General features: G+C 43.4%; 1 protein-coding gene across 1 annotated transcript; it reads right to left on the reverse strand.

Annotated features, from left to right (window-relative positions):
• Nucleotides 1–3792: 3792 nt before the first annotated feature.
• Nucleotides 3793–14298, reverse strand: Fam177b (family with sequence similarity 177 member B). The gene is made up of 4 exons (XM_021657803.2): nucleotides 12007–14298; nucleotides 11488–11554; nucleotides 8652–8749; nucleotides 3793–7990 (listed from the first exon to the last, which is right to left on the reverse strand). Exons 1-4 carry the CDS (start codon nucleotides 12130–12132, stop codon nucleotides 7847–7849), a joined length of 435 nt encoding a protein of 144 aa, XP_021513478.1. The 5' UTR covers nucleotides 12133–14298; the 3' UTR covers nucleotides 3793–7846.

The following is a 14298-nucleotide window of genomic DNA, read 5'->3' on the forward strand; positions in this document are numbered from 1 at the left end:
GTACTTTTACAGAGTCGGGGCTAGAATTAACACAGTGGCTCTGTAGCCAGCGTTTACCTATCTCTAGGCTTATGGTGTCTGTAAAGGTGGCCTATGCAGTTTTCATCAGACTGTTCTGTCTTTCCCTGTGTCTTCCATGGCATGCCAAAAGCCCCTTCAAATCCCCAAGTTTGGTGAGGCACTGAATCTTCTCCCAGTCATTCCATCCAACCTGTCTACCAAAAGGTCACAACTAGTTGAAAACAATATGGGGACAAGCGGACAGGAAACCTGTAATGGAAGTTTGGATTTCTTTAACAACTCAGTTATATTATAAAAATACGTTTTTGTTTTAATCTAAGTGTGGGGTTTTAGTTGGGCTATTGTTTGTCCACAGCTGTTAACTGTCTCACGCAGGGCAAGGCTTTTGCCAGTTGGTAACAGCCTTCCTCGTGCAGCACGAAGAGGGGTGTGGTCTAGGGCTCTGAGGATATAAATTTGAGAGCCAGAAAGAGAAGGTACAGCATGTGGTGTGTAGCAGTTTGGAGAGACCGGAGAGACTGATGGTGTGGTGGCTTGGGGCAGACAGACTGAGAGAAACACTTTGGGGTGCAGCAGTTTGGAGGCTGCATTTGCTGTTGATGGCGATTGTTAAGTCCCCTGAAGAAAACATGTCCCAGAGAAACAAAACCCACTTCCATCTAAGTCATTTATTGGGCACACTTCATATTTCTTTTCCCAGAAAAAAAAAATATTTCCTACTCAAAGTAAATAAAATCACTAGAACCACACCACTCCATTTTAATAAAGTTTTGAATAGTGTGTCACACAGCACTGCAGTTAACATCACTCTGCTCCAAGAGGTCTGTCCTCCTTAGCCCTTTTCAGAACAAGCCATTCAAGCTAAGACACTGGGATTAAAATCTAAGTCTCCTGAATATTCACCAGACATTTCCTTTACACTCCAAGACATTTTCCCTCCCACATTCCAAGCATTCACTTGTAGTCTCTGGTGAGAATTCCTGGGCCTGTCTTTTATCTATGTTCTCACTGTCCCAAAGGAAGCTGGACAGGGAATTTGAAATTCATCCTGACTTCTACACACTTGCAGTTGATCTGTGAGCAGAGTGATCACAGACCTCGAAGTTTCTTCATAAATATTAGCGTCTTTGACGTCATTTGGTGAACCAAAGGGAGCCAAGATAAAGGGTCCTGCGTAATAGTGGAAGGGTATGAGCATGCTTAGATCTAAGTTATGTGAAACAACATGAAACAGAGCAGAGAGCTGTTCTGCATGTAACACTGTAGGAATACAGGCCAACTGGCTGGTGTAGTAGCTCACCAAATACGGTAGTGGAGACTTCCTGATGCCTGTCGGATGCCAGCTGTACCCATCAGGGTTCTCCAGGGCAACAGACTCAAAGGGATTTATTTGGAGGCACTGGCTCACGTACTCACTGGCCTGGCAAGTCTAAAGTCTAGACAGCCGGTTAGTTTCATCATACAGTTCATCTTTTTTCCATACAATTATTTTGATCATACCTCAACCCCATTACTCTTTCTTATCCCTCTCCTATACCTCCCTCTGGACCCTCTGTTTCTAAAAATGCCCCCTCCTATTCTCACTATGACTCACTTGGTTTAATTAGGGGCCACCCCTGAAGAACAGCGATTCCCCATCTCTACAGCAGCTCCTTGGGTAGTGATGGACTCGCAGGCATCTCCCCATCCATGCGAGAACATGAACAGGCTTGACCTTGTACAGGTCTTGTGCTGGTAGCCATAGTTTCTGTTAGTTGGGGAGTGTAATACCCAGGTCCTGTCTTGAAGACAGCATCACTCTGCAGTCTCCTGCCTTTACGTCCCTCTGCCACCTCTTCCATGATATTCTGAGTCCCAAAAACAGGAAAAGCTATGGCTATCGTATTTAGGGCTGAGTGCTCAATGGTAACTTGTCAGCATTTTGACTAGTTGTGAGTCTCTTCATTAGCTATGCCCACTGCAGAAAGGCAGCCCTCCTAACCAAGGCTGAGCACAAAGGTAACCTGAAAGCACACACGGAAATATTTAGAGGGCAATTTGACAACATGTCCACTTGCATGCTTCCCCCCGCTCCAAACTTTAGTTTTGCTCCTCAAAAACCTCTACTGACTGTCCGAGCCCACCCAGATTACAGAACATAACTACTTTTATTTAGAGTTAACTGACTATAGACAGTTAGCCGTTATCTATAGAATATCTCTACCACCCAAATCATTACCCAAAAAATCTGGGTCCTGGATCTTTGTCAAGATACATGGAACTAGGGCCTAGCGGCCCACCACTTAGGAAGCAGAGGGAGAAAGATCTTGAGTTGAAGGCCAGCCTAGGCTACTTAGGATGATCATTTCAAGAAGAAAGATGCCTCAATGAAAAAACGGTCACAGCAGCCAATAAGGAAAGTAGATATTTCAGATAGTTGCTCCAAATTTGCATCAATAGCTCTATATACAATTTCAGAAAGCAGTTTGCTTACAGTTTGAAGATGAAGGTTTAGCCAATATCAATATATTCTTAGGAGCCAAGTCGCCTGTGAGAAGATGACATCTTATTCAGATGATGAGACTTATAAGCTTCCTTCACTGTAACCAAAAACTATCATGAATATTCAATATGAGACAACATTTTCTACAGAAATTTACCCAATTCTGAATAAAATTTTGATTCCATTACTAGCCTGAGGGCAGCCTTGAAGAAAACAGATAAAAATACCTGTTCTAGAAAAATGATATCCATTTCCTCTCAAGTAATTTTTCCTAATGAAAATACTGGCCACGTGTATAATCAAGATCTAACAGGACTGCCCTCTTGCCCTCTCATTCTCAAGGCAAAAGACAAGTTGTTTCCCCAAAGAGCTCCACAGCTTCTCCATCTCTTGCTGAAAAAGGTGCCTGCTAAGTTTTCTAGCTCATGACAAAACCCTGTAAGGTGCATGGGGACAAAAATGGTTAATGGTTAAAAATGCCTGGCTTCGCTCTGCCGCTGGTATAAAAGTAATTATATCTTACAGTTGGAAGTGGCGCAATTTGGCAGGGGATAGAAAATTTTATGGGGATAATTGAAGGGCATCGTCACCCAAGCAACCTGCAAAGATGAAAAGGCTCAGCTCTTCTTGGCAGGACTGCTCATTCAGGGAAAGGCACTTGAATGATTTATGTTGGTGATAAAGGATAGATGCCTGTGAGCATCCATCAAAGAGCTTCTCTGATCATCTTACACTTCTGAATCATTACTCTGAAGGTTAAGGTTTAGGCATCTCAATCATCAGCAAATTAACCTCAATTTACCTAAGTTACACACAATAAAATATGTGGATAAATAATCTAAAATACTAATAATCAGAAAGTCATTTAAATTTTAGATTAATGCAGAAGACTTATAAACACCAGAAATTTACTCCTCACAGTTCTGGGAGCCAGAAATATCTCAGTATCAGCATGGTCAGTATCTGAAAAAATCCACACGGTAGACACATAACTGGTTAACTCTGCCCTCTTGTACAAGCACACATCTCCTCCAAGAGGGACCCACTGTAAAGACCTAATCCTCTCTGGGGCCCCATCCCTGAACTGTTGCCCTGAGGTTGTGGTTTTGACACTGAGCCCACTGTACTGCCTGAGTGTCCTCACAACATAGCAGCTGGCTTTGGGGAGAGAGGGAGAGAAGTCATATCAGTCTCATGGTTCACCTGATTTGCAAATGCTCGCTGACCACCAGGGAAAGCACTCCCTGCTCTTCCCATAGAAAAGAAATCTAAGTGGTGTGTGTAATGTTTGCTGGACAGAATTTGCTTCTCCATGTATCATATTCTGGTTTATGTCTCAGTTACCTTTCTACTGCTACAATAAAACACCATGATCAAGATAACTTACGAAAAAATGTGTTTAATTGGCTTACAGTTTCAGAGGGTTTAAGGGGGTTAAGTTCATGACAGCAGAGCAGAGGCATGGCAGCAGCAATAGTTGAGAGTGTATATCCTGAGACACAACCTAGAGGCAGTGAGAGAGGAAGAGGAGGGAGAAAAGGAGAGAGGGAAGGAGATGGAAAGGTAGGAAAGGACAGGGGGACAGAGAAGGAGAGGGAGAGGGAGGGAGGGACAGAAGGAAGGAGAGGGAAAGGGAGGGGAGGGAGAGTGTATTGGGAATGGAGTGGGCATTTTAAACCTCAAAACCTGCCCCCAGTGACACTCCTCCTCCAACAAGGCCGCACCGCCTAAGCCTTTCCAAACAGTTCTACCAACTAGGGACCAAGTATTCTATTCAAACATATAGTTTTATAAGGACTATTCTCATTCAAACCACCAAAGCCTAGTTTCCTAGAACCACAACAAGTGTTTATTTGGTAAGTGAATAGCTTTATTAGAAAAGAAAAACAAAACAAAACAATAACAACAAAAAACACAACAAACCACTAGAGCTTGTTCTGAAAGAAGAGTGAATAAACCAAGCATGGATTTTTGCTTTGACCTGACACCCGAGGCTGCTCTGACTGATGCTTAGCTGTGAGATGTGGGAGATGCAGCCCCTTGAGCTATACCACAAACACTCAGAGTTACTTCACCTTGAAACTGAACTAACAGAGCGCGCCAGATAAGGAACTAAGACTGCGTAGTGAGGGCAAACCATCCAAACGCGAAAGGATGATCTTCATTCAACTGTCTAGTAATCAGTTTCTCCAGCGAAATGGAACCGATGGGATGGATATATGGTAGGTAGGTATTGTGGGGAATTAAATAGATTAACGGGGAAAGCCTCACCTGATCACAGAAGCCAAGAAACCCCACAGTTTGCCACTACATCCTGAGAATTCAAGAAATTTGGTGGCAAAACAAATCACTCTGAGTCCAAAAGCCTGAGAATGGGGTGGGGGTGGAGGGAGCAGTGACCTAAGCCCCAGGACTAGGGCTGAGAGTGGCCTGGGATGAGCAGTGAGTAAACCAAGACCCAGGCCAAGAACATAGAAACAGAAAAAGAAACAAGGCTCTAAGCTCAAGCAGGAAGGCAGCAAAAAGGAGGAAAAAAAAAATCACCATCCTAGACACATTATTCCCCTCAGGCCTTTTGTGGAATTCTATGATGCCCCTCTCCCTTCCCCCTCCCCTGAACTGCATTCAAGGGCTGACTTCCCTGAAACTGCATCACAGATGGTCTTTAACCTGGGCCCAGTCAACTCAAGACATTACAAATATTAAACATTATCATCGACAGTGACTTTAGTGCCTAATTATGGCTGAGAGGTTTCCCTTGATTGTCACAAGAACTATTCACAGTGTTATCTGCTGAGATCATTTTAGTCCCTTTTCCTGAACATCACCTTCTTTGAGAAAAAGGCACCACAACTATGTTACTATGATATGTCTCTACCTCCTTGGCCACAGGAACTGAATTAGGGTTTGACACAGGGGCTATTTCCTCTGTGTTTGGAGTCGGGGCGGGGGTCCAGAACACCAGTCACTGATCAGAGGAGTTAGAAAAATGTTAGAGTGTTCTTGTGCCTCCAGTGCAGGACAGATGGGGGTGGGGATGGGGAGCACCTGCTTTGGTAGTTTTTTCTCAGCTTGTTCTAGACACTGTTGAGACTTATCTGACCTTAGAGCCTGTGAGATACCTTATTGTTATATAAGCTAGTTCAAACCTGTTTTAGACATGAAAACATGGAGGTTAAGTAAGTTACATAGGGGTCATAGAGTCAGCAAAGGTGAAACAAGAAAGGATCGTATTAATTCACTGGCCCATCACCCCCGTCTGTGCCACCAAAATAAAGTGATTCCCCTTCTAGGCTCTTTAAGGGTCACCTTCCACCTACAGCTAATTATAGCTATATGATGGTGTGCTTTAGTGGGAGAAGCGAAAGCAGCGGGGACAGAGTCCATTCTCAGTGGAGATAGTCACGGCAGTGCTTAATTCTCCACTGAGCTTCTGTTTGGGCTGGAACAAGCTGGAAGAACGATCAGGGAAGCCTGCCGCACCAGGCCAGCACGTGGAGACTGACTGTCAGGGTAGGCAGCAGCACTGACAATGGAATCCCTGTGAAAAAGAAGTAACCGACTGCTTCAGAAACTAAGACTTTGGAACCATCTGTTTGTGAGTGATCTTATGCTGGCATATCCAACTAACTACACCCTCCACTCCCACTCTGTCCTTGATTTCATACTAAATGAACTCCAGCTCCCTGCTTCTCTCGGGGATCTTATTTTAATCACATTATGTCCGTGTGGCTCATGAACCTGCAAGTTTCCCAGGTTCTGCTGCATGGTTCCCTTGCTCCATGTAAGAGTGGTACATCATTCATGTGGCTACATCTGGCCGGGATGCCATGTCCAGGAGGCATGGATGTTGGAGTGACTATGGACAATGTGACTGTCTATAGCAGCTATTAATTAAGTGTGAACAATGAATGTTTATAGTTTCAAGATGTTTTCACATACATTATCTCATTTTGTTTGATAATAACCCACAAGGACATAAATGCCATGTGTATTTTCCAAAGCAGGAGACCATAGATCATATATCTAGACACCTCATAATCACATAGTTAGCTAATTGAAGAGGTAAAATTAAACTCAGGAGTACTAGGATTTCCATGTCTGATATTTTAGGATTTGGGGTTTGATTTTTTGTTTGTTTTGTGGTGTCAAAAATTAAACTCAAGGCCTGTCCTAGGCAAGCGTTTTCCTGTTTAACATCCCCAACCTTTCTTTCCAATGTTTGAAAAATTCATTGATAATGAACTTTAAAAATCTGTTTAAGGGAGCTGGAGAGATGGCTCAGTGGTTAAGATCACTTAGTGCTCTTCTGAGGGTCCTAAGTTCAATTCCCAGCACCCACATGGCAGCTCAAGACTATTTGATGCTATCTTCTGGTGCCCGATGTATGTGCACACAAAGTACCCATATACGTAAATTAATCCTTTAAAAAATCTGTTTAAAGTGCTGTGGCTAGTTTTAATCATTAGCTTGACACAATCAAGAATCACCCGGGGAAGGGAGTCTCCATGAGGAATTGTAGATGAGGGCGCCCAGTGGGCGTGTCTGTGGGAGATGCTTTTAACCTGCCTAACAAGGGGAGAAGACCCATCTTGAAGGTGGTTGCTACCGTTTCCATGGGCTGGTTCCCAGACTGATGGAAAGGAAAGGGCTGGCGGGGCACTGGCACGCAGGCCTCCACTGCCCTCCTCTCACTGAGCACGTCATGTGACCAGTTAGCTCCCTCAGGCTCCTGCTGCTGTGACCTCCCAGCCATAACGGACTGTGCCCTGGAACTGTGAGCTAAAATAAATACCCTCACCCCTACGCTGCCTTTGTCAAAGGACTTTATCACAGCAACGGGAAGGAAATGAAGACACATACTTCTAGCTCTCAATTGTTGCTTTTCTAATGGAACTCTCAAAGACTTTGATAATGATCTTTAAAGAGGTAATGAATGATGCAGTTGCCAACAGCAAAATAAGCCCCAACCAATTCAGATAGCTGTATGGAAATACATATGTTTAAGGGGAAATTATATATTAAATTTAGATTTGTCTGTTTTATTTTTTTAAACTGGGCCCTAGAACCATCATAAGAAATGTCAGTCAAAACCGCCAGACCCAAAGTTCCATAAGACATTGCTGTTGGGCAAAGTCAGTGCTGACAGAATTTTATCACTGGGACTTAAAATAAATTGTTATATTGTGAAAGTATCTAAAATCACTTTTCTTGTTACATCTAACCCTTAAATTCTTGAAAATTCATTCATGGGCTTAGAACCAGATCAAACTAGGAAGTGTTGCCTATTGTGCTGTTGCCATGGTAACCAATAGACAAAGCTTAGGGAGCCTCTGCTGTCCATTATGAGCTGGACTCTGCAGCCGGGCCTTCTCTGGAAGCAATGGCTCCATACTGTTGGCCGCCAGCTCCCAGGTGACACTTTTCATTAGGAATCTCAGCATCCTGGGCCTTTGATCCACGCCCTTCACTTCCCTTGTCACCATCCTGGTTGGAGGAAAAGAGAAAAGTTTCACAGAACAACCAAGTATCTCTGAACTCTGACTCGTAGAGACACCCGTGTAAGTAGCTTTGCTTTTTATAAGCTTCACAGTCAATGTTTTTGCTGCTCGATTTATGAAATCCTGATCTCGTGGACGAGGAGATACTAAGGACTACTGCAAAACAAGAGGCATGGGAAACGTGAGCCAGCATGCCCACGGGAGCTCAGTGCAATCGGAGGGCTTGATCACTAGGTGAAAAACATTCCTCCATACGGTTGCCGTCTGGGTATTTCCTAGAGGCTCATGTATCTGAATACTTGGTCTCCAGCAGGCAGTACTGTTTCAGGAGATGGTAGATACTTGAGGACTTGGGGGTGAAAGGCCTAGCTAGAAGAAGGAAGCAGGATGCTGGGTAATCAGCCAGCTTCCTGTTCCTGCTCTATTTCCTGATTCACCTAGGTGTAAACAGCCTCACTCCCACAGGTGTGGGCCGCAGGCCACCAAGCCTTCCCTGCTATCACGAGCCTATCAGCCTGTGAATCTAAATGAGCCCACCTTCCTTGATCTGTTTCTGCCAGTGCCCAGTCAGAGCAAGCAGAAATGTAACTGGCAAACTACCTGTCTTGTCTCAGAGCCCCTGGCGCCCCCAACAGGACTTCACCTACCTCACTGCGTGCTCTGCGATACTCATTTAGCACATCCTGGCATTTGGGTTCAGTAAGACCAAAGAGAGCAGCAAATCTTTCACCAAGGAATTCACAAGCTGGAAGGAAGAACAAGCACTCGGGGAGCTGAATTTAATGACTAGCCAAGATGCTAAGAGTCTAAACTTGTTTGCAAATGGCCCATTATACCACGATGAGCCTCTAGAATAGCCAGGACCCAAGGCATGCACTGTGAGGAATTTTAATTCAGAACATGGCTGCTCTGGCAAGAGATCACATCCAAAGACCTTTTAGATCGCACAGGCGATCTGACTGGAATAACAACATGGCTTTAATCCAGGAAACAAATGCAAGCAGATCTTAGTTCAAGGCTAGCCTGGTATAAAGCAAGTTTCAGGTAAAGAAAAGCATAGGTCCAGGCATGGTGGTACTTGCCTTTAATCCCAAACAATAAAGATACAGTTAGTTTGTAGAAGGAAGCATCCATATTTTAAAATAATGTCTAATTGAGTAGCAGAAAAGGTGATGAATCAGGGAAAGATTTGACAGAATTGGATATGCCCAACTCTCACGAAGAGAGGAAAGGGAAGCTACTTAAGGGGCAATGCAGAGAGAGAGAGAGAGAAAGAGAGAGAGAGGGGGGGGGAGAGGAGGCTGTTTTACTAGGACAGTAATAGAGAGACAGGTTACAGAAAAAGAACACAGGTAAAGACAGAACAAGCCAGAGAATGAGAAGAAGCCAGTAGATTAGAAGAGATTGCTACTGTTTGGTGCCAAGCAGAACAATTCATAGGCCAAGAGAGAAGCCAGATTGAATAAGTCAGCTGGGAGAGGAGTTTGAGCCAGAGCAGGTGAGTTGAACCAGCCAGCTTTGAGCTCAGAAAGAACAAGAAAGGTTGTGCTATTAAGCAGTAAGCCTCAGAGGCTGAAAACATTCTAGGCCTGGGTTCGATTGTACAGAGGCTAGAAGCTTCCAGGACTAGGCCCAAGTTAGCAAAAGGAGGCAGTAAACCTCCCAGACAAGAATTGAAACAGGCAAATAAATAAAGCTCATTTTACACTGCACCACCATGCCCAGAAAAATGTTACCATCTTAAGTCAAAGCCCTGCCTGAAAACCAGTGCAGATGGTTCCTCCATGTTCTCATCTCATAGACTTTTGTATCTTTTACTTGACCTGGAGCTCGGGCAGGAAACCTAAGTTCTAATGGCTCCTTCCATCCAGACCACATCAACCTTTTCTAACTAAAGCATAGGAAGCTACGTGGTTTTCTTTTGGGTTTTTTGTTTTGTTTTGTTTTGGTTTTGGTTTTGGTTTGTTTTTGTTTTTGTTTTATGTCAGTGTGTTATGATCAGGGTTGGATTTGGATCCCTAGTGGGACTTCTATGGGACTGTCGCTCCACCATTGTGGAAGACGTATGTTGTCCCCCACCACTGCCTCAGTCCAACTGACCGAATCGCCCCATGCTTTTAGGATAGCCTAGACTCCCTGATCACTGTTTTGATCCCCAAGCTTGTCTCAGCTAGTCAGACCTTCATGGCTCTCTTGGGGTTTTCTCTTTACGTCAGTTTTCCCATCTCCCTGTCTCTAGTGCCTGGGTTGCTCCTATCCTGAAAATTACAGTTTTGGGCACGTTTGCTGGTCTGTATTGTTCATTGGAAATTGAATCCCATGAAAACATCGCCATTTGTCTTTGTGTTGCAGCGTCTGGCTCAGCGCAGGGCACGCAGTGGGAAGTCAGTAATGCTTTTTTAGTGGAGGAGTAGAGATGAGTTTATAAAAGCCACATTTTGTATTTTCTCAGAATACTCAACTAAAAAGTAATTTTTTTTTCTCACGATCACATTCACAAGCAGGCACAATGGAAGGAAGTGAGTCATAAGACATTTGCCAATTGAGTTCAGAAGAAAACAAATGAAAGTAAAACAAAGTCAGACTCTAGGCGCTGTAAGAAATCATGCAGGCCACTTATTCCATCTGTGGGCAGGGCCAAGACGACTCATGTTTATAGTGAGCAACCGTGATGAGGGAGCTTCAAACTGTGCCGTATGTGCTTTTCTTTAACCCTGAAGGTTTGTGGAGATAAGAATAAACTCAAGAAGGATTGACTCTTGGCTTCCACTGTTTGAATCTTTGACCCATGAAAGAAGAGTGTGGATTGGTTTTGCACAGCTCTGAGAGTGGTAACTAAAATGATGGCAGGAACTTTCAAAGCATAAAATTTGGGCCACCATAAGAAAAAGATGTGCTAACCATCTCTGTTCTCACGCAGTTCCATGTTCAGTGAAGAGCGCGGATCAGCAAATGGGCCTAGAACTGCAGTTCCTGTTCACAGCTGCCATCATAAGAACAGTATGGGGGCTGAGGATGGGGTGGCGCAGGAAACTGACTTACAGAGTAGACCTGAAGAGAGTGTGAAAGTCGGATTGGCTTGGGTTCCATGACAACAATCAGGAAGTGAGTCTTTCAGTCACACTAAAACTGAAAGTAATGGAGATACCCAGTCAGACGGCTTGAGCCTTCAAAGAATGCACGTTTTCCACCATGGTGGAAGGTCGGGGTGTTCAAGTTTCATGGGAGGGACAATCCCATCCTTTTCATAACATATTGTAGAGTGAAAAGCAGAAGGCGGATAGATGGATCTGCCTGGAGGGTGAGGCTCCATGTCTTTGCGACAGATAACACAGACTTAGAAGTGATCAGGTTGGCATTTCTGAATCCTAGGAAGTACACGGAACAGCTGGAAGTTTCACCTGTCTTGGTGAAACTTGGGGAGTCAATTAATACATAGTACAGAAAGAAAAAAAGGAAAACTCAAACCTTAGCAGTACCTACTAGAAATTGAATTGCGAGTGACTCGTCCTGCCCAAATCCAGAGGTACGATTCCCATGAAAGTTTAGACTGAAAAATAGAGAGAAATCAATGTAGGATCATTAATGAGAGGGCAGAGGCATGTGCCGCCAGGCCTGACAAACCGAGTTCAGCGCCCAGGCCCCACACGGGGGGAGGAAGATCTGACTCCCACAGGTTGTCTTCTGGCGCACCATGCACACGACGACATCTGTGCCCTCAACCGTAACAAAGAAATAACTGTGATAACATTTAAACAAATAGTATCAGGAGTCGCGACTGGAGAATCTTGCATAGATTTCAAAATGCATTATAATGTTTAATTTTCTCTCTTATCAATGAGAAAACTAACTAGCCAGTAGCTATCTGCCAACTAGATGCGATCTAAAGAGTAAGCATGGAGACCAAAAGCTTAATATAAAACCATATGTTCTATATAATTTATCTAGCTCAATCTGTCATTTATCCCCACCCTCCCATTGATAGTGATACAATGAGCTTACAATGTCATATGTTGAGTTCTGATCCTCTCTTTCTTCTTCTTCCTCAGTGCTATATTCTTCCATGGTGTCTCCATCAGCAAAGTGGATGACCCTTTTAGGAGTAGAATTTTTGTAACATCTACTCATTTCTGATTCTGAGTGCTGGAAATTGTCTTCCTTCACAAGGGATTCCCCAGTTACTTAAAAACAAGATGCCTTAAGATAAGTTGTCCAGGGCAGTGTTTATACAGAGCTGGAGGTTTCTTGTTGTTTTCAATCAAGGTAAAGATGGAGTTCAGAGGTAATGATATCAGCAATCTCAATTCTTCACATCTGAGAGGAATGTTTAGTCTATATCAGAATAGAAGAGATTAATTAGTAAAAAGGTGGTTATTGGATGTTTGGACAAAATGTTTCAGCATGCTTGCCTGATGTTTTCATCCCTGTAGCCCCCACAACTGCCAGTAGGAGGGAGCCATTGACCATCAAAGCGTCAAAATCATTCCAATTTGTACTGAGAGTCAATACAGGGAGCGTTTACAAGCACAGACTGTGCACAGACCAAAGAAAATACTTGCAAAGCCTGTTTCAGTAAAGAAGTAATGCTCAGAATATGTAAAGAGTTACTATAATTCAATAGGTAAAAGATCACTCTCACATGGCCAAAAGACTTTAGCAAACTACCAAAGATGAGTCATAGGTAGCAAACAAACACACAAAAAGATGCTCATGTCATTAATCATTTAACTGCACATTGAAGCCTAATAAGATGTGATAATACGCCCACCAGTGTGGGTAAGATTTAATATGACTAACAATACCAGCTGTTGGGTAGTGTATGAAACAACTAGAGAACTCATGTATGCCGAGTGAGAAGGTGCTATAGTTTAGATCTAGAATATTCCTGAAAGGCCCAAGTATTTCAAGTGTGGTCCTCAGCCTCTGGTGCTACTACAAAATGGTAGGACTTTTAGGAGGAGGGGTCTGGTGGAAGGAACCAGGGTCATTTTGGAACATGGTCCAAGAATGGAGTTGTGCAAGGAGAATTTTGAGTGCTTTTTAAAAAGCAAAACAAAACCTCCAAGAAAATAAGAGTCTTGTGCCCTCTGGAATTGTTCTTGAAATGTTTTCGTACTCCTCCAAGGTGTAACAGATAAGAGTGAATTTACTTCAGAGTATTCATTACAACTGGGTATTGTTGTCTCTATGCCACATGTGGCTTGTCCACCATGTGCAGCCTGTCCTTTTGAATGTACACTTATATGACTCTTCTTAACCCTCAGAGTACAAATTGATGCTCTGAATAAGTTGGTTATGGTGGAAGATTTTAGCCCACTTCCTTTATTGACTCCATTTTCCCAGGCCCCACTGCCTCTAGAGTGGTGATAGGGTCATTCAGGATGCACCCGTGAAGGGACAGCCTTCCCCTCTTTTCTTTGCTTCATACTGACTGTGAATGATCAGGATTCCTCTGCCAAATGTCCCCACCATGGTGTGCTGTGCCACCAAAGGCCCAGGTGACCTCAGACTGAAACCTCTCAATCAGTGAGGCAAATTAAGTCTCCCCAAACACCTCAGAAAACCCTGTGGTGGTTTCCTTAAACATTAACCACACATTTACCACTTACTCTTACAATTCCTTCTTTTGAGAGATACCCAAAAGTAATTTTAAAAAGTCTTTCTAACATATGCAGTGAATATGCGTATCTTTCAAAAGCAAGTCAAAACATCATCTAGTGAGACAAACAAAAGGTGGTTTATCCCGTTGATGAAATGCTACTCCATAACTCAACGTGACAAACAATTAACACTTACAGTATGGTATGACGGTCTAGAGCATTATGTTAAGCGGAAGAAGCCAGTCATCGCAGGGTGCGATTCTATTTATGTGGTGTTTTAGGAATAGTTCAGCGTTTGCTAGGAGTGAAGGTTAGGAAAGAGAAAGAATAACAACAAAGAGACCAGAGAGGACTTCTTATGTGGAAATGTTCCTAGACATGTCATAATCTAGCAAGAGTTACCTGACTGCATACATTTATGAAAATTCATCAACGTGACATGGAAGTTAATGTTATTACTTAATTTCTTAAACATTGCTTTGTGGGTGCTTGGGGGTGGGGTGGAGTGCAGCTATATCATGGTATTGAATGTGGAAGTCAGAGAACTTTAAGGAACTGGTGCTGTCCTTCCATGTCGTAGGTCCTAGAGGTGGAGCTTGGGTAGTCAGGTTTGGCGACAAGCACACTGAGCCATCTTGCTGCCTGTAATTTTATCATAACTAAACAACATCTCAACAAAACTGGAAAGCTTTGA

Source organism: Meriones unguiculatus, chromosome 11 (assembly GCF_030254825.1).
Source record: "Meriones unguiculatus strain TT.TT164.6M chromosome 11, Bangor_MerUng_6.1, whole genome shotgun sequence".
NCBI lineage: Eukaryota > Metazoa > Chordata > Mammalia > Rodentia > Muridae > Meriones > Meriones unguiculatus.